Source organism: Salmo salar, chromosome 06, assembly GCF_965601325.2.
Source record: "Salmo salar chromosome 06, fSalSal1, whole genome shotgun sequence".
NCBI classification, from domain to species: domain Eukaryota; kingdom Metazoa; phylum Chordata; class Actinopteri; order Salmoniformes; family Salmonidae; genus Salmo; species Salmo salar.
In genome coordinates this window covers 48,165,023-48,183,719 of record NC_138296.1, presented here as the reverse complement: position 1 = coordinate 48,183,719, position 18,697 = coordinate 48,165,023, and the positions used below count along the sequence as shown (strand labels likewise).

The 18,697-nt window shown below is 44.3% G+C and overlaps 1 protein-coding gene across 2 annotated transcripts; it reads left to right on the top strand.

The window, feature by feature from the left end:
* The first annotated feature begins 3,812 nt into the window (after nucleotides 1–3,812).
* On the top strand, nucleotides 3,813–18,468 carry LOC106607478 (TANK-binding kinase 1-binding protein 1). 2 transcript variants are annotated; one of them, XM_014204462.3, is made up of 11 exons: nucleotides 3,813–3,909; nucleotides 10,957–11,213; nucleotides 12,055–12,183; nucleotides 12,504–12,608; nucleotides 12,951–13,101; nucleotides 13,231–13,433; nucleotides 13,653–13,714; nucleotides 13,930–14,039; nucleotides 14,303–14,802; nucleotides 16,475–16,732; nucleotides 16,911–18,468. In XM_014204462.3, exons 2-11 carry the CDS (start codon nucleotides 10,980–10,982, stop codon nucleotides 17,037–17,039), a joined length of 1,881 nt encoding a protein of 626 aa, XP_014059937.3. In that variant the 5' UTR covers nucleotides 3,813–3,909; nucleotides 10,957–10,979; the 3' UTR covers nucleotides 17,040–18,468. The 2 variants fall into 2 exon arrangements, with proteins under 2 accessions (XP_014059937.3, XP_014059938.3); XM_014204463.3 differs by having other exon boundaries at nucleotides 3,813–4,218.
* The last annotated feature ends 229 nt before the right edge of the window (nucleotides 18,469–18,697 follow it).

Here is an 18,697-nt window from a genome sequence, read left to right as displayed (position 1 = left end):
ACAACCCGTCCTGGCTGGATGCTCACTTTAGCCCGGCAAGTGCGGGGCGCTGGCACAGGACGCGCACTGGAGACACATTGCGTATCTCTGCAAACATGGTGCCTGACTAGTCCCACGCTCCTCACGGCGAGTGTCTTGCTCCAGACACCAAACCATCAACTCTAACTCATCACTCCCCTCAACTATCTCACAATAATCCTCGCTCAGTCTCTCCCAATATTCCTCTTCCCTGTCCGACTCGCCCCTCGGCCTCGCCAACCACTCCATGTGCCCCCCCCCAAAAAAACTTTTTCAGGCTGTCTCTCGGGCTTCCGTTGTGGTTGCGAACCCCGGAGTCGTCGTTGATCCTCCTTCGCTGCCTCCGCCTGCTTCCATGGCAGGCTCTTGTCTCCTGCCATGATCTCCTCCCACGTCCAGGATGTCCTCCACTCCCTTCTCTCCCGTGCCCAGGATCCCTGCTCCTCCTGGTCACGCTGCTTGGTCCTGGTTGGATGGGATATTCTGTCACGTTCGTTGGAATAATCGGACCAAGGCGTAGTAGCGTGAGTAGCGTTCCACATCTTTAATATAAAGTGAAACTAAGCAACATACAAAAACAATAAAGAATAAACGAAACGTGACGACAATGAAACTACACATAAACACAATATCCCATAAGTAGAATGTTTTCCACCTGTGGGTTAAGTATGATCCCCAATTAGAGACAACAATTACCAGCTGCCTCTAATTGGGAATCATACAAATCACCCAAACGTAGAAAAACTAAACTAAAACCCCACATAGAAAATATAAACTACATTAAACCCCCAGTCACGCCCTAACTTACTCTACCATAGAAAATAAAAGCTTTCTATGGTCAGGACGTGACAACATGAAACAATTTCTAAGATTTTACTGAGTTACAGATCATAGGAGGAAATCAGTCAATTGAAATAAAATCATTAGGCCCTAATCGCTGAATTTCACATGACTGGGAATACAGATATGCATCTGTCGGTCACAGATACCTTAAAAAAAAAAAAAAATGGGCCTCACAATGGGCCTCAAGATCTCATTGCGCTATTTTTGTGCATTCAAATTGCTATCAATAATTGTGTCTGTACCATAACCCCACCGCCACCATGGGGCACTCTGTCCACAACTTTAACATCAGCAAACCACTCACCCACACAACACCATACATATATATGGTCTGCGGTTGTGAGGCCGGTTGGTTGTACTGCCAAATTCTCTAAAACAACATTGGAGGCGACTTATGGTAGAAATTAACATTCAATTATGTGGCAACAGCTCTGGTGGACATTGCTGCTCCTGCAGTCAGCATGCCAATTGCACGCTCCCTCAAAACTTGAGACATCTGTGGCATTGTGTTGTGTGACAAAACTGCACATTTTAGAGTGGGCTTTTATTGTCCCCAGCACAAGGTGCACCTGTGTACTGATCATGCTGTTTAATCAGCTTCTTGATATGTCAAACAAGTGGATGGATTATCTTGGAAAAGGATAAATGCTCACTAACAGATGTAAACAAATTTGTGCACACAATTTGAGAGAAATAACATTTGTGCATATGGAACATTTCTGGGATATTTTATTTCAGCTCATGAAACATGGGACCAACACTTTAAATGTTGCGTTTTTATTTATGTTGTATTAAACAAGGTCGCCATCTGCTGGCTATGTTAAATTTTGCATGCAGGACATATGCCTCAGTGGCTGAAACGTTGTAGTGCTGGCAGCTGGGAGAGACAGAGAGGGAGAGATAGAGAGAGAAAACATAGAACCAAAAACATAGAGACCCAGAAAACCTGAGTCTACGCCTTCACTATGGTGAACCACTAAAACAATACACTACTGAAAAAGAAGGAACAGCACGTCAGAAATCAGCTCAATGTAATTGAAGATTCCATAGACTAACCACTTCTGGGAAAATTGTAAAACACTAATATATATACACACACACACACACACACACACACACACACACACACACACACACACACATATATATATATATATACATACACATATATATACATACACACACACATATATATATACACATACATATATATACACATATATATACATACACATATATATACATATATACACATACACATACATACATACATACATACATACATACATACATACATACATACATACATACATACATACATACATACATACATACATACATACATACATACATACATACATACATACATACATATATATAAGTGTTTTACAATTTTCCCAGAAGTGGTTAGTCTATGGAATCTTCAATTACACTGAGCTGATTTCTGACGTGCTGTTCCTATATATACATACATACACACACACACACACACACACACACACACACACACACACACACACACACACACACACACACAGTTGAAGTGAGAAGTTTACATACACCTTAGCCAAATACATTTAAACTCAATTTTTTCCAATTCCTGACATTTAATCATATTAAGAATTCCCTGTCTTTGGTCAGTTAGGATCACCACTTTATTTTAACAATGTGAAATGGCAGAATAATAGTAGAGAGAATTATTTCTTTCAGTTTTTATTTCTTTCATCACATTCCGAGTGGGTCAGAAGTTTACATACACTCAATTAGTATTTGGTAGCATTGCCTTTAAATTGTTTATCTTGGGTCAAACGTTTCGGGTAGCCTTCCACAAGCTTCCCATAATAAGGTGCGTGAATTTTGGTCCATTTCTCCTAACAGAGCTGGTGTAACTGAGTCAGGTTTGTAGGCGTCCTTGCTCGCACACACTTTTTCAGTTCTGCCCACACATTTTCTATAGGATTGAGGTCAGGGCTTTGTGATAGCCACTCCAAAACCTTGACTTTGTTGTCCTTAAGCCATTTTGCCACAACTTTGGAAGTATGCTTAGGGTCATTGTCCATTTGGAAGAACAAGCTTTAACTTCCTGACTGGTGTCTTAAGATGTTGCTTCAATATATCCACATCATTTTCCCTCCTCATGATGCCATCTATTTTGTGAAGTGCACCAGTCCCTCCTGCAGCAAAGCGCCCCCAAGCTTGGGATGGTGTTCTTCGGCATGCAAGCCTCCCCCTTTTCCCTCCAAACATAACGACAGATCATGGTGACACTGTGCAGTCAACAAAAACCACCATCTGCAATGATTACATTCTGTTAGAAGTTCCAATTGGTTCATGCCGTGTGAGCAGGTACATTAAGGGCAGGCAATACATTTTCGACAAAATCCCATATCTATTTTTCACACAGTTTACACACAAAGATGATCTAGAACCCCTTTCATTTCAAGACCTGTGCATATCTGGATCAGAGATCATTTTTTGTCATATAAATAAGCAATCTCCATCACTCAATGGGGACAGCATAAATAAATAAAACATTTCCATAATTGAGAAAATGAATCATCAATCTATTAATACAACAATCTAATCAAGCTTCGAACGTCAGCACTTTGTGTCAGAATATATATATATATATATATATATATATATATCTTTCTTCTGATGCAGGCAGTTATGCAACCAGGGACACAAAGAGATCATGAGGCAAAGAATGTGACAACTGAACACAATCTAACCTATATGATATGGGGATGTGATGCTTATTTTTCCTATCATCTTGTTATATTCTTGGCCATAAACTCTCACATGTCAGTGATCTTCTGATGTGCTACTCCTTGGTCTTTTCTGAACCCTGCTCCAACCTATTTCACCGTCTTCTATTGGTAAAAACGGTCTCATCACAGAATGGGAGTGTAAAGAGGGGTTGGGGGGGGGGGGGGGGGGGGGGCGTCACAAGCGTCCACAATCCAACCATTGTCGATGTAAACCGCAAATGAACGAATGTAAACCCCTTTCTCGCTATGAATTTTGCACAGTATCTCACGAGGAAGCGTAAGTATATCGTGGTATTTGTTTGACAGTGTTTATTGTTGTGCCTTTGTAGAGTATTTTTTTATTAAACAGGTGTTAAGTAACGCTCACGGCAACGGTTTTTTTGTACATATAAAAAGAGCTCGATATGAGGAGGAAGGGGAAAAGCGCGAACTCATTTTTTTTTTCGTTGGGAGAGATGGAGAGAGCTGCGTCGCTGTATACAGCCATGTTGTAGACTAGGTTAGCTACTGATTGCACTACAACGTGAGAATGGCAACGAGCACTAGTGTCTTGCCGCAAGAAGAGAAACGATATAGGAGCTCTATTGTAAGTAATCACATGAAACAACGTAGCATACGACGTGGTTGTTGCTTACAGGAGATATTCATGCACGTGTTTGATTGTTGTGTTTTGGTAACTGTCTTGACATAACTATTTTATTGTCCTAATGTTGGTGCATGTGGCTTTGAGAGATCATCACTATCGTACACTGGACAGTTCCGGACTGGTTTAGCAGCGTAGACAAACTTGCGCTGTTCACTGGCTAGTGGTGCTGAATGCTCATGTTGACAACGCTTCAGACCAAAATGGTTGTCTCACTTATCATTTTCTTTTAGAAATACAAACGTAGCCTACGTGCTAAAAACGAAGTTACCTTGGTAACTATGTCTATGAACCACCACTATATGATAACAGGCACTAAATTCATTATACACAGGTAGGTCAACGGAAGTGTATTCAAATGAAAATGTCCTTGATCAAACATGGTGCTTGACATTTTTGTTCAATTATGTAAACACCATGCGTAGGTCTTTCAAAGACCTAAGTTTTTCTGTTTATACGTTGAAATGTCCCTGCTATGACAGACCATGACCATCGTATATGTGCCATGAAGAAATACAGCTGGACGTGCATTTGTGGAAACAAACAGACAGAATCCATTAAATCAGAGGAATCGATCCTTCTGTGCATGGTGCTAAAGCGCGGCTCACCGGCCACCGTGAGTAATTGACTGGCCATTAACCACCCAGCGAACCAGTCAGAGGCTGTTAGCGAGAGGAACAGCTAACCGAACCCGCAGCAAATAGCATCTCCATAGTTTTGACATTCGGCTTCGGGGCATAGCCGGTAACAACTGTATCTGGTGGAACTTTGGAGAGTGACGTGTTTAAATGAGAGTTTTACTCAGTTTAAGTTATGTTACTAGTAAAGGTTGTGCTACTCGTCTTAAGTCCATTTTACTAAGAAATCAGGTTTGCCTAAAAGTCATGTCTTGATTTTTATTCGATGGATTTCAATTATTTATTTTGATACAGCTGTTTATGGAAACGTTCAAGGTTAAGTGTCTGGTGTCTTGCTTAAGGTCTAACATCAATTAATGTCCCTCCTGAAATCAAGTAGGCTATTTGGAACCTTATGTTCTCAGACCACTAAGCCCTTTCATTCCAGCAGCAACAATGCCGCAATGATGATTTAAGCATGTGCGCATAGCGATATTGAACATTCCCTCATTGATCTTTCAAACCTATAGCTTTCTAGAGGCATTGTCACCCATTGCTTTTCAGTGTGTAAGTCAAATCTATTACTGGAGAAGAGAGTACAGATAGGCCTGTACAGCACTTGAGGCATGATGAAGCATGCTCGTGGGCCGTTGACAGTGATAATGATGATGATGATGATGATGTAGTCTATTATGTAACATGTTCCACCAGGTCTACTGTAAGAGAGGTTAAGGTCGTGCGTTCCAAATAGCACCCTATTCCCTTCTTAGTGCACTACTTTTGACTAGGGCTCTGGTCAAAAATAGTGCAGTATAGTGAAAATGGTGCCATTTGGAATTACAATCCTATGTTATGTGGAGGTGAGACGCCTCACCCACCACCAATTACACCCTGTTATCAACAGCTAGCCATGTGCAGCAATGCCCTAATGCTACATTATTTGTTGGGCTTTTGGCTGTATGATTGTATTGGGTTTCTTTTGTTTGGAGCACAGCATTCAATTGGGGCTTGGTGTAATATGAAAGTTGATGGGAAAGATTAGAACTCAAGTAAAATGGTTTTCCCTTTCCCATTGGTGGCTTTCGGTACGTCAGTGTGTGTGCGCCTCTCTCTCCCTCTCGCTCCCTCACATCTCCCCCGCGCAAAGTGCATAGGCAACATCTATTCAAGCTGTTGACCCCTCCCCCGAGTACTGGCCTCAGTTCTCCCCTCACATATAGGATGGTGCCAATCCTCAAGGACACCCTCTCTCCCGCCATCCTCTTCCTCGCTCTCCCCCCCTTTCCTTTTTTTTGCTCCATCTCTTTCCCTGGGTTTGTCCTCTCATCGCTCCCTCCCTCAAATTACATTCAAATAAGGCAATACATTCCTTAAGACATTGTTTTCCTTCCATTTGTTTGTCTTTGCAAGGACCATGCACATTCTAAGGGCTCGATTCAATCCGTAGTGCTGAAAACGTGCGCAACAGCGCGATAGAAATTGAAAGGCAATGTTTCTGCGTTCGCGGAGACTGCATTGATGGTAAATGCTGCAGATGTTAGCTCAATCGGAAATTGTCTTTAAAGCTAGTTGATGCATCCATTTTTGTCTTTTACTTATAAATTAATTTTATATACCCATTGATTCTTGAAGAATATAACTTGTCGCATGAGCTTAGTTCAACTGTCGTACCCCATCAGAACCCAAAATATAAGCTTGTTTTACAACAATGTTTATAAACAATGTAAATGTAAACAAACACTCTATATCCTCAAAACTTGCATCCTTAGCTCTGTGTATGAATTTGAGAGTGGTTACATTTCTTCAGGCCCATCCATCGGCTTTTTACCAATCGTTTAAATTAAGGATTCTAGCTTTAAAGTATCCAGTGTCAGTCCTATACCTTTTAAGTGTCAACCTTTGGTGTCATTCTGCAGTGGCCATTATGATAGATGCAGCCATCCATCTCACAAGTATTTGACCGGAGTACAAGATTATAAGCAGTAAGGATATAACCAATTCACTAGAGCAGAGTTCAACGTTCATCTGAGGGATTACATGTAGGCCTGCCTGAAGAACAACTCACTGGCATTGTGGTCAGAGTGTCCACCCTGAGATTGAAAGAAGGTAAAAAAAAATGGAGCCGATCTCTGCGTCTGCTTGGCACTCAGCATTAAGGAGATTGAGGGTAAGGTCCTGCCATAGTCTAGCATCCTGTCCGGTGGGTGTACATCAAGCTGCATCACGCTACAGAAACTGGAAATAGGCTCCTGCTCCTATGAGCCATTCCAGCTCACTCGTGCAAGGCTACTTAATTAAATATAACAAACAAATGCAGTGCTGAAGCGTACTATGACGCTAAACCATTGCCGTAGCTAGTATACAGAAGCATTGTTCTAAACTAAAACTGAACCAAAGCGTAGAAGCATATTGAATCTCTACAGTACATTGAGCTAAGCTAGTGTTAGCTCGGGGCATCCATTCTGGCTGATATCCGGAATATTAAAATATGAATTAGCCATGTGACATTGACATATGGGCTTGTTCTGATTGGCCCTGGGGTGAATGGGCTCGCTAGCAGCTCGTGTTTCACTGTTGCTACTTTGTCCTCTGCTTTCTGAATAGAGAGAGGATGTGTGTGTGTGCAGTGTGAGTCAGGGAGTTGATGCATGTGTGGGTTTGTGTGTAGGTGTTAGTAAATGCATGTGTGTGCGTGCGTGTGTACTGTGTGTGTGTCAGTTAGTTGATGCATGTGTGGGTGTGTGTGTAGGTGTTAGTAAAGGAAAGATGCTCGACCCTTCTCGGCAGAAGTATAACTGTCTCCAGGCTAGGCTACAGTCTAGGTAGAAATGCAAACCACTTGCAACCAAAGGAGACTTGGAAAAGAGGGAAATTGGCAGAGGTGCATATTCCAATGGATTCACATGCATAGAGGCACAAACCACATGTAAGCACGTACATGAGGGATGGGTCCACAGAAAAGTTTGGATATCCCCGACTTAAAACTTTGCAACTTGCACACTGTCAAGTGTTTTGATATTCTGTATTATAAACGACTCTTTACTCCTGCCTCAGATCAAAAACCTTGAACTAACAAAACCCCATTTATAACAGACTTTATTGGAATGATCTGGTGTACAGTAGATCTGGTGTACAGTAGATCTGGTGTACAGTAGATCTGGTGAACAGTAGATCTGGTGTACAGTAGATCTGGTGAACAGTAGATCTGGTGAACAGTAGATCTGGTGTACAGTAGATCTGGTGAACAGTAGATCTGGTGTACAGTAGATCTGGTGAACAGTAGATCTGGTGTACAGTAGATCTGGTGAACAGTAGATCTAACCAACTCATTAATCCAGTTGTCATCAGTCTTGCACCCATCCAGCTGTTTCCTCCCTCGGGCGATGAATACGTGATAGAGACTCAAACAGCGGCAGGTTGGCAGGGAGCATTTGCTGCTTGGTTGCATATACCTTGTGCTATAGGGGCCAATCCGCCATTGAAACAAGAAAGCGGGAACCCCGCCTCTGTTTTGGTAAAAGGCTGAAAGATGGGTCTGGTGAAACTTAACTACTCAAAACTGAACATCCAATATATCAAATGTAAAGTTTTAACCATGTTTTGGGGCTATAGTGTTTGTTTACATTTACATTGTTTAAAAACATTGGAGTGAAATAAACGTATAATTACTGTTCTAATGGGGTACGACAGTTGAACTAAGCTCATGAGGCCTTTATTAGTTCTATTCTTCAAGAATCAAGGGGTCTACGCTGAGTGTACAGAACATTAGGAACACCTTTCTAATTTTGAGTTGCACCCCCTTTTGCCCTCATAACAGCTTCAATTCATTGGGGCATGGACTCTACAAGGTGTCGAAATTGTTCAACAGGGATGCTGGCCCATGTGGACTCCAATGACAGTTATGTCAAGTTGGCTGGATGTCCTTTCGGTGGTAAACCATTATTGATACACACGGGAAACTGTTGAGTGTGAAAAACCCAGCAGCGTTGCTGTTCTTTACACACTCAAACCGGTGTGCCTGGCACCTACTACCATACCCCGTTCAAAGGCACTTCAATTTTTTGTCTTGCCCATTCACCCTCTGAATGGCACACATACACAATCCATGTCTCAATGGTCTCAAGGCTTATAAATCCTTCTTTAACCCATCTCCTCCCCTTCATCTACACTGATCGAAGTGGGTTTAAAAGTGACATCAATAAGGGATCCCACCTGGATTCACCTGGTCAGTCTGTCATGGTAAGAGCCAGTGTTCCTAATGTTTTGTACACTGAGTGTATATCGTTGAGTTCTACGTTAAAAAATTCATGTTGCAAACTGCAGATTGCTCCTTTAACTGGAAAAGTGGCTTGTCTCCAACGGGTGAATCTCGTGGGCATTACAGGATGCAACCGCACCACCCACCTGGAGCATTGTGGCAGCTGCAGTTCCCGAGCTCCAGGGACAAGGGTGGTTCGGTGGGGAAACAACTGGTTTATGTCTGTTAACATGGTTTCAATCCAATCCAATACAACGTTTATTATTATTCATCCCAGAAGGGGCAATTGTGCTGGGTAAGACTTTGTAAAAAATAAGATCCCAGATTGGTTTATAGTGGTCTCTTTTTTGGGGGGGGTATATTGATGTTATAGGAGGGATGTTGACCATGTGGGTAATCAGAAAGTGACTTTAGGGCACTTTGAAACACATGGTTCACTATGGTACCTGTGTGAAGTCTAGACTGGAGTGCCTTTCTTTCATTGGGCTGTTTCCATATCTATTCATGCCTCTGCTATGGAGATGTTGAATGATGTTGAATCAGAAATGAGAGATGCAGCTGGCAGAACAAACAACATCAAAAGAACACCACTCTCTCGGGTCTCCTGTAATTGTAAATATATGAGCCAAGCTGAGCTTAACAGACTATGATTCAGCCCTGCAGCCTTTGCAGGCCAGGGGATTTCAGCATGATTTTATGTATATGTATGCATAATGTATATTTTTTGTATTTGTTTCTGGAGAGGGGAAGGGGAAAATAGTTCAGGGGAATATACATACATTTTCTATATGGAGTGGTATGGATACTTTGATATTGAATATATTAGCGCTGCAGCGTTGACCACCTAAATGTGTTCTGGACTGGGAAACCTTCCACATACACAAGCCATGGCTGTCTGTACGTGTGACAGTTGGCTTGGCCTAGATCTAGGCTACAGCGCCCAATGACGCATCTATATATCTCTTTAGTTGAGTATTCCAGATTTCCCAACTGAGTGGGGAGGGGGAGCACTAGAAGAAACAAAGGGTGGTTTTTATGTTTCAGGATGTGGGATGGTATAACGTTCATGGCAACAGCCAATCAGATTTAAACGGTGGCAGATGGAGCGGGCAATGTGTAGCCTAGACTGCGGACAGACTCTGCTGGGCAGGGTTGGCGCAAGACCCCTCTATATGCCCGTCGACCGTGGCTCTCACTCACACCAGAGCTGCGCCAGGGCCCGTCGCTCTGCCATTTGAGCCTCGTTAGCGCCACCTGCTGCGAGAAGGCGAGCGGCTGGCAGAGAGAGGCTAGCGCCGGAACGACCAGGGCCTTCTGTTCCCTCGGAAGGCCTGGGGACAGTAGTGTGTGTTCACTGAACTGGAAGAGGCCTTATGGGTGGCGCAGCTGCCCTGTTGCCTCCATGCTGCTATGAAGTGATATCCTTCCTGTTATCCTAGCCTTCTATGCTAGAGGGCCCTGTGGTCTGTTTACAAGTCAACCAACATTAGTTACAGTGTTGTTTGACGTTGTTGAAGTGATTGTTCTTCACTCCAAAATCCCAGTTTTATAAGATACTTTGAGACTTGAAATGTGTCAACGCAATCTGTTGTGTTTGTGTAGATCCACCTAAATATCTCAGTCCCACATAAATGGGAAAGAAGAGAGCATTTTCTGATAAAAAAAATCCAAAATAGTTTCCAATGACACCCATTTAGGAAACAGACAGACTGTTCTGCTTTGACTGTGGGTATTGCAGTTCATAACATCAGTATTACAGAATGACTGGCTCTAATGACGTACCCTCCTTCCTGTGTCCCCCCTCAGGTAGCCACTGACCTGCCTAAGGGATGGAGTCTCTCTTCGGGGGCGAGCTGGGCCTCCTGGGCGGGGGCGAGGGGCTGAGGGATGACGGCTGCGGCTTGGGGTCGGGGGTCAACTGGTCGGCCTCACCCATCCAAGACGACATGTACCCCTCCCACTTCGCCCTGGCCGCCGCCTACCATGACATCAAGACGCGATTGGCCAGCCTGGAGCGAGAGAACAGCAGCATCAAGAGGAAGCTGAAGAACTATGAGGTCAAGGTAGGTTGACTGATCCGTTCATCACAGAGGCTACGTCCCAAATTGCACCCTATTCCATTTATACTGCTCAACTTTAAAGAGAAGTCCAATGACCCTATGGGGCCTGGTCAAAAAGGCGTCCCCCCTTAAAGGGATAGTTCTGGATTTTGGCCCTTTATCTACTTCCCCAGAGTCCGATTAACTCAGACACATCAAAATGGTATCCAGAGTCCAGTATGAAAGAAGTTGGAGGTAGTTTCTCAAAGAAAATAATAACTAGCCTAGCACAAAGGCTAGTTATTCCCATAGACTTCCAGTCATTGCGCTAATGCTAGTTAATAAGTGTGATAATGCTAGATGGCAACTTCCTTCAAACTGCATGCAGATACATAAAAATGCTATCCACGAGTGCATCCAACACTGGCGAAGTAGATGGAGCTTCATTGTCAAAATATCCCTTTAAAAGCTATCACTGATTTTACATGACTGAATTGGTAAAAGCTATTCTATGGAACCTGTGCTTTTTAGATCAGTGGTTACTTCCAGGAGAGGTGGAAGGAAGGATTGATTTTCAAAGTACTGAAACCATTAGGCATACCTGAATGAGACCATTATTCAGTTGAAACTCAGTGGAAAAGGTTATGGTAGAGGAAGGTTATTTTCTAACCTCTAATAATAAACTGGCCTCGACTTGCACTGGTGTACTTTTTTTCCCCATCTACTTTTGCTTTTTCCATCTCCTATGTTTTGGGCTGTGACACTCCTTGTACTATTCTCAGTCTTCCTTTGATCTCCTTTCTTTCTCACCTACTCATCTCATTTTCCCCCACTGTCCTTCTCTTGTACCTCTCCCCTCCCTCAGTTCCCTATGATCAGTGAGTTTGAGGAGGAGAGGACCCTACAGTGTTGCTCCTGTGAACCCAAGGAGACCAGTCTACTGCAGTCAGAGACCACCAACCTGCAACAGAGAGTCAACTCCCTCACACAGGAGGTAAGACATGGAGGAAGAGAGAGGAGGGGAGAGGAAGGAGACAGGAGAGAGAGAGGAGTGTGAAGAGGGAGATAAGAAGAGAGGGGAGAGGGAGGAGACAGAAGAGAGAGGAGTGTGAAGAGGGAGATGAGAGAGGAGAGAAGAAGAGAGGGGAGAGGGAGGAGATGAGAGGAGGGAGGGTGGTAAGAGAGAATAGAGGGGGAGGTAGGAAAAGAGGGAGGAGAGGAGAAATGAGGGGGAAGGGTAGGAGGAACTGCACATCGAACACATTTTTCTTTCTCCTACACTTTTCCCTTTGTAAATGTACACCTTTCCCTCAGCTCCAGAAGAGTAAAGAGCGAGAGGAGAGGCTGGAGGATGTGATTCAGGCCTATGAGAAGATCCACATGGAGAAGAGTAACGTTCAGAGAGACCTGGACAAAATGGTGAGAAACAGTAGGAAACAGTGCCCCCATCTGGACACCATGAGTTGTACTGGTAGAGTGATGAGGGAGGGGACAGTATTATGGGCTAAGGCATTGTAATGAAATAGAATCCGTTACATACAAATTAAAGCAAACACTATTTTGACCATCAGTTTTCTATCAGCAATGTGCCTCAGAGGTGTGTGTGTGAGAGAGATTGTACCGCTACCTGCATACACCCTACATCCGTGTGTGTGTATATACACACCCTACATCCGTGTGTGTGTATATATACACCCTACATCCGTGTGTGCGTGTGTGTGTGTATCAACTGTGCATTCACGTGTGTGTGCTCTCCATCAGACGACACTAGCAGAGCAGCACATGGAGCGTATCTGTGGTCTGGAGTCAGCTCTGAGGCAGAGGGAGGGGTCTCTGCAGAAACTCAATGCTCAGCTGCACAGCAAGAACATTAATTACCTACAGCTACACACCAGTCTGGACGTGCCTCGCGGTGAGTGTGTGTGTGTGTATGTTTGAGTGAGTGCGGACGTGTGTGTGTGTGTGTGTGTGTGTGTGTGTGTGTGTGTGTGTGTGTGTGTGTGTGTATATGTTTCTCACTGTACCTGGATGTGTGCTACAGAGCGGAACGGGCGGGGTCCGACCCTGCAGAGCTCTCGTAGTCTGGACGCCGTGTCCGACCTGAAGCTGCAGCGGTTGGAGGCGGAGCTAGAAGGGGCGCGGCAGCAGGCCCAGGGGGCCTGTCAGAGAGAGAAGGAGATGAAGGAGGAGCTACAGAGGCTGCAGGCAGAGATCAGACAGCTGCAGCAGGATGTACAGAGACAGGTCAGATAGTGACACACAGGAGGTTGGTGGGACCTTAATTGGGGAGGACGGGTTCATGGTAATGGCTGGAACGGAGTCAGTGGAATGGAATCAAATACATCAAACACATGGTTTCAATGTATTTGATGCCATTCCATTCGCTCCGTTTCAGCCCATTATTATGAACCGTCCTCCCCTCTGCAGCCTCCACTGACACACACGTCTGTCTCTGTCCAGCAGGAGGTGACCACACCCTGTGAGCACTGTGACGTGGAATGGATAAAGAAGGCAGGAGATGAACAGTGAGCGACAGCTGCCCCATCTAATACTCCTGCCATGTAGCTATTGTCAGCAGAATAACCAAGTCGATGACCCAAAACGGAACACTATTCCCTACTTAGTGCACTACTTTTGACCAGGGCCCCATAGGGTGGGGTGGCCTATTTATGGAATAGGGTGCCATTTTGGACACAGTCCTAACATCGGAAGGTGATCAACTATTGTCCCTCCTTTGCAGGGTGAACCTGGCGTTGGCCTACACTGAGCTGACAGAGGAGCTGGTGCGTGTGAGAGGTCTGGCTGTCAAACAGACTGAGATCCTCAGGAAGGCATCCCATGAGCAGATGGGTCAGTAGAAAACAGAACAATTGTTCTCCATATTGATGTTGAATGGAGTATAATAGCGAAAATGCCCGATGAGGGTGCCAATAAGGACACTAATGTAATGATGCGTTTACCCAAAGTGACTTAGTCATGTGTGCATACGTTTTATGTACTGGTGGTCCCGGGAATTGAACCCACTATCCTGGCGTTGCAAGCGCCATACTCTATCAGTTGGGCTACAGAGGTAGCAATGGACTATAATAACCATCCCATTCTCTCTCCTCCAGTCCTGAGACACTCCCCAGCCCCCCAGCGTCGCTCCCCTGCCACCCAACGCCCCTCCCCAGACCGCCTCCACCCTCTCCCCTCTCCCTCTCCTCCCCTCTCACCTTCCTCACCCCCTTCTGGCCCCGCATCCTACTCCCCAACTGGCCTCGCTTACTCACCCACCGGCCCAGCCTCCTACTCCTGCCGGCCAACCAGCCAACGGCTGCGTGCCCGCTTCCAGGGGCGCCGCAGCTACTCAGAGGTGGCCGACTCATCTGCCCACCAGAGGCTCCCGCCCAGGCTGCTCCGTGACCCAGTCTCCACCCTGCCCAAGCCCAAGAACATGGGGGAGTCTGGGGCTTATTCCCGCCCGCCCAGGGTTTCCCTGGTGGGGCTTCCCCGGCCGGCCTCGGCCCGTGGAGCTGTAGGTGGTGGTGGAGGGGGAGGAGGTGGTGGCAGCAGCCTGAGCAGTAGTCCCCACCACCATGCCCTGGAGCTTGGCTTCCCTCTAGCTGCAGAGGTACACACCACATTTGTATATACACTACCATTCAAAGGTTTGGGGTCACTTAGAAATGTCCTTGTTTTTGAAAGAAAAGCACATTTTTTGTCCATTAAAATATCAAATATATCAAAAATACAGAGTCAATGTTGTAAATGACTATTGTAGCTGGAAACAGCTGATTTTTTATGGAATACCTATGTAGGCGTACAGAAGCCCATTATCAGCAACCATCACTCCTGTGTTCCAATGTCACGTTGTGTTAGTCTCTTAAAATGATAAACTTGGATTAGCAAATTGATCATTAGAAAACCCTTTGGCAATTATGTTAGCACAGCTGAAAACTTGTTCTGATTAAAGAAGCAATAAAACTGGCCTTCTTTAGACTAGTTGAGTATCTGGAGCATCAGCATTTGTTTGATTACAAGCTCATAATGGCCAGAAACAAAGAACTTTCTTCTGAAACTCGTCAGTCTATTCTTGTTCTGAGAAATGAAGGCTATTCCAAAGAAATTGTCAAGAAACTGAAGATATTGTACAACGCTGTGTACAACTCCCTTCACAGAACAGCGCAAACTGGCTCTAACCAGAATATAAAGAGTGGGAGTCCCATGGTGCACAACTGAGCAAGAGGACAAGTACATTAGAGTGTCTAGTTTCAGAAACTAGTGTCCTTATAGTACCCACAAAACGCCAGTCTCAACATCAACAGTGAAGAGGCGATTCCGGAATGCTAGCCTTCTAGGCAGAGTTCCTCTGTCCAGTGTCTGTTCTTTTGCCCATCTTAATCTTTTCTTTTTGTTGTCCAGTGTGAGATATGGCTTTTTCTTTGCAACTCTGCCTAGAAGGCTAGCATCCCAGAGTCGCCTCTGCACTGTTGACATTGAGGCTGGTGTTTTGCGGGTACTATTTAATGAAGCTGCCAGTTGAGGATTTGTGAGGCGTCTGTTTCTCAAACTAGACACTCTAATGTACTTGTCCTCCTGCTCAGTTGTCCTCCGGGGCTTCCCACTCCTCTTTCTATTCTGGTTAGATCCAGTTTGCGCTGTTCTGTGAAGGGAGTAGTACACAGCGTTGTACGAGATCTTCAGTTTCTTGACAATTTCTTTGGAATAGCCTTCATTTCTCAGAACAAGAATAGACTGACAAGTTTTAGAAGAAAATGTCTTTGTTTCTGGCCATTTTGAACCTGTAATCAAATCCACAAATGCTGACGCTCCAGATACTCAACTAGTCTAAAGGCCAGTTTTATTGCTTCTTTAAATCAGAACAGTTTTCAGCTTTGCTAACATAATTGCAAAAGGGTTTTCTAATGATCAATTAGCCTTTTAAAATGATAAACTTGGATTAGCTAACAATGTGCCATAGGAACACAGGAGTGAGGATTGCTGATAATTGACCGATGTAGATATTCCATTACAAATCTGCCGTTTCCAGCTACAATAGCCATTTACGTCTACACTGTGTTTCTGATCAATTTGATGTTATTTTAATGGACAATTTTTTTTTGCTTTTCTTTCAAAAACAAGGAAATGTCTAAGTGACCCTGAACTTTTGAACAGTAGTGTATTTATTTTAAGATAAATGTATAAAATAAGGTTTTAACCGCACCACCACCGCCTGTTTTAATGACAGTTTTATTAGGGAATAAAATTTTAAAACATTAATATAACATGTATTATCCATCCAGGGCCGCCACTTCTGTCATCTGGAGGATCCCCCGGCCCCCACCCCACAGGTCACCCCGCCCCAGTCGTCTGACGATGAGGAGTGGAGGTGCACATCCCCGGTCTCCAGTCCTCCCAGGACACTGGGGGCCATGGGGGTAAGCTCACGGGAACCCCCTCCCTGCCCTTCCTTCTTGGCCCTAAAGGACCCGGCTACCCTCGCCTGCCACCTGCCAGGGTACCTGAATGCAGACCACGCCCAGTCCTGGCCCTCCATCAATGTGAGTTGTTGCTGCTCGAGTTCAGAGCTCAGTAGTGTATCCCAATAGCAGTAATCAGAGCTTCCTTACGTGACATGCAAATAGAAAACGGGTTCTTTTAGTCATTACAATGAGTAAATTTACAGTGTTTACCTTCCGAGTTGAGCGTTTACGCCGTTTTGTGATTGGCTGCCTGCAGTTGTGGATGGAGACGGAGGAGAACGACGCCCGGAGCTGCCCGCTGTGTCAGCTGACCTTCCCCACGGGTTACCCCGACGACGCCCTCATCAAACACATCGACACGCACCTGGAGAACAGCAAGATCTAACCATCCCCCGTCCCCCCTGCCCCCAAGACACAGATCAACTTACCCTGTCAAATTCTAACCTAAACCATTATCAGGAAACCCATTGCGGATCCCCTTTGCAATATGACACTAGGGCAGACTGCATCCACTGAATCATCCATCTAAATTTAGATGTGATACTTGTCGTTTTGTAAACTGGAACGTTTCCTTACCTCTGTATTTGACAATGTTAGTTTAGGGCTATAACAAGGGCCAGTGTTGTTTCTGAATGCGCCCTCTCTCTCCCATGTTATCAGGTATGGTCTTTGACATGGTTACCTCGCACTGTTTTTAAAACCATCAATAAAAATGGGTCACACCCCAACTACATGCTTTTAAATCATAAAGTTTACACTCTGTCAAACCAGAATGAACTCTTCACCCAGACTTTAAGGGCATATTCATAACAGGAGGTACGCAGCACTTTTTTAGAATTTAGTTCTAATGGAATTTGAATAGTTATCACCGAGATTCAACGACAAATCTTTAAAACATCTCACGTGTCTCTGTAAAATGTAATGAAATAACATGAAGTCAAGGATGACAGAGGGGTCAGTGATAATAGCTAATAATAGTTGAGCTATGGCAGTGTGGCGAGGACCCTAAAACAGTGATAGGATGGACCACTATAGGTACCTCATAAGAAACTCCTTTGTATGTTGACATTGAGGAATTTATGATGTTGTACCACAGTGATTAAAACTAGGGTAATAACAGGCCGAAGATGCTCTGGTTTGTAGGAGCTGTACAGTGATTCCAAGCTGTTGTTCTCCGTGGATGATTTGTGAAGCTCGGAATACTGAAGCTTTATACGCAGTCATCTCTGGTACTTGCCTACAGGTTGTCAACACAATTCACAGCAACACATTTAAAACCCACCGGACAGGAATTTGACAGACACACAACACATTACCAGAACATCAGCTGATTTCTCAACTCAGCCAATTCTGAAATTTGCACAGCAATCAATATGATCCAAAGAAACTGGATGGGGATATACCATCCGTACATTGTCTTACCTCAGATCTTCCGGTACTCAGTCAGTTGAGGGACAAGCATCGCGCAGGAGTGACGACACCCGTCGGAAGACAATGCCATTAGTATAGATACCATAGAAGGTAACACTGCAATCAACCACAATAAAACTGCTGGATCGCTTCTAGAGGAAGACCAAGAGACTCTGCCAATGAGACGGAACAGTACCGAGATACAGGAGTGGAATCAGAGATGAAGGAATGACATTTGAAAATGGACATGGACCCATGTGCTCACATTGCATTCCAAGACACTGCAGTATTCCTTTTCTGCATCTTTTTTTCCCTTCTGTAGAATCATGGAGGCTTAGTTTACTCTTTATAGTCATCTTTCAGTTTTCTGTAACGCAAATAATAAACTGAATTTCAAAATGGTATACCTGGTTGAACCTTACCTTAACTCAGTCGTCAATGACTAGTCTGTTAAACAGCAACTGGTTGGACTGGGTTCCACATTCAATTCATTATAGACGTACACTCATAAGGGAATATGTTGTATATCTATAGGCATTTTACATTCCCTGCATTGGTACATTCCCTGCATTGGGCGATAGTAAAAAAGATTTTTCCAGTTAAACAACTGCTTACAATAGCTGTGATACTCAG

Bases quoted from the DNA above. Each gene is read 5' to 3' on its own strand.
- LOC106607478 (XM_014204462.3), top strand. From the start codon at position 10,980: ATGGAGTCTCTCTTCGGGGGCGAGCTGGGCCTCCTGGGCGGGGGCGAG. The intron at 13,102-13,230 runs GTGAGTGTGTGT...TGTGTGCTACAG, and splicing joins CAGTCTGGACGTGCCTCGCG to AGCGGAACGGGCGGGGTCCG. The intron at 14,040-14,302 runs GTCAGTAGAAAA...TCTCTCCTCCAG, and splicing joins GGCATCCCATGAGCAGATGG to TCCTGAGACACTCCCCAGCC.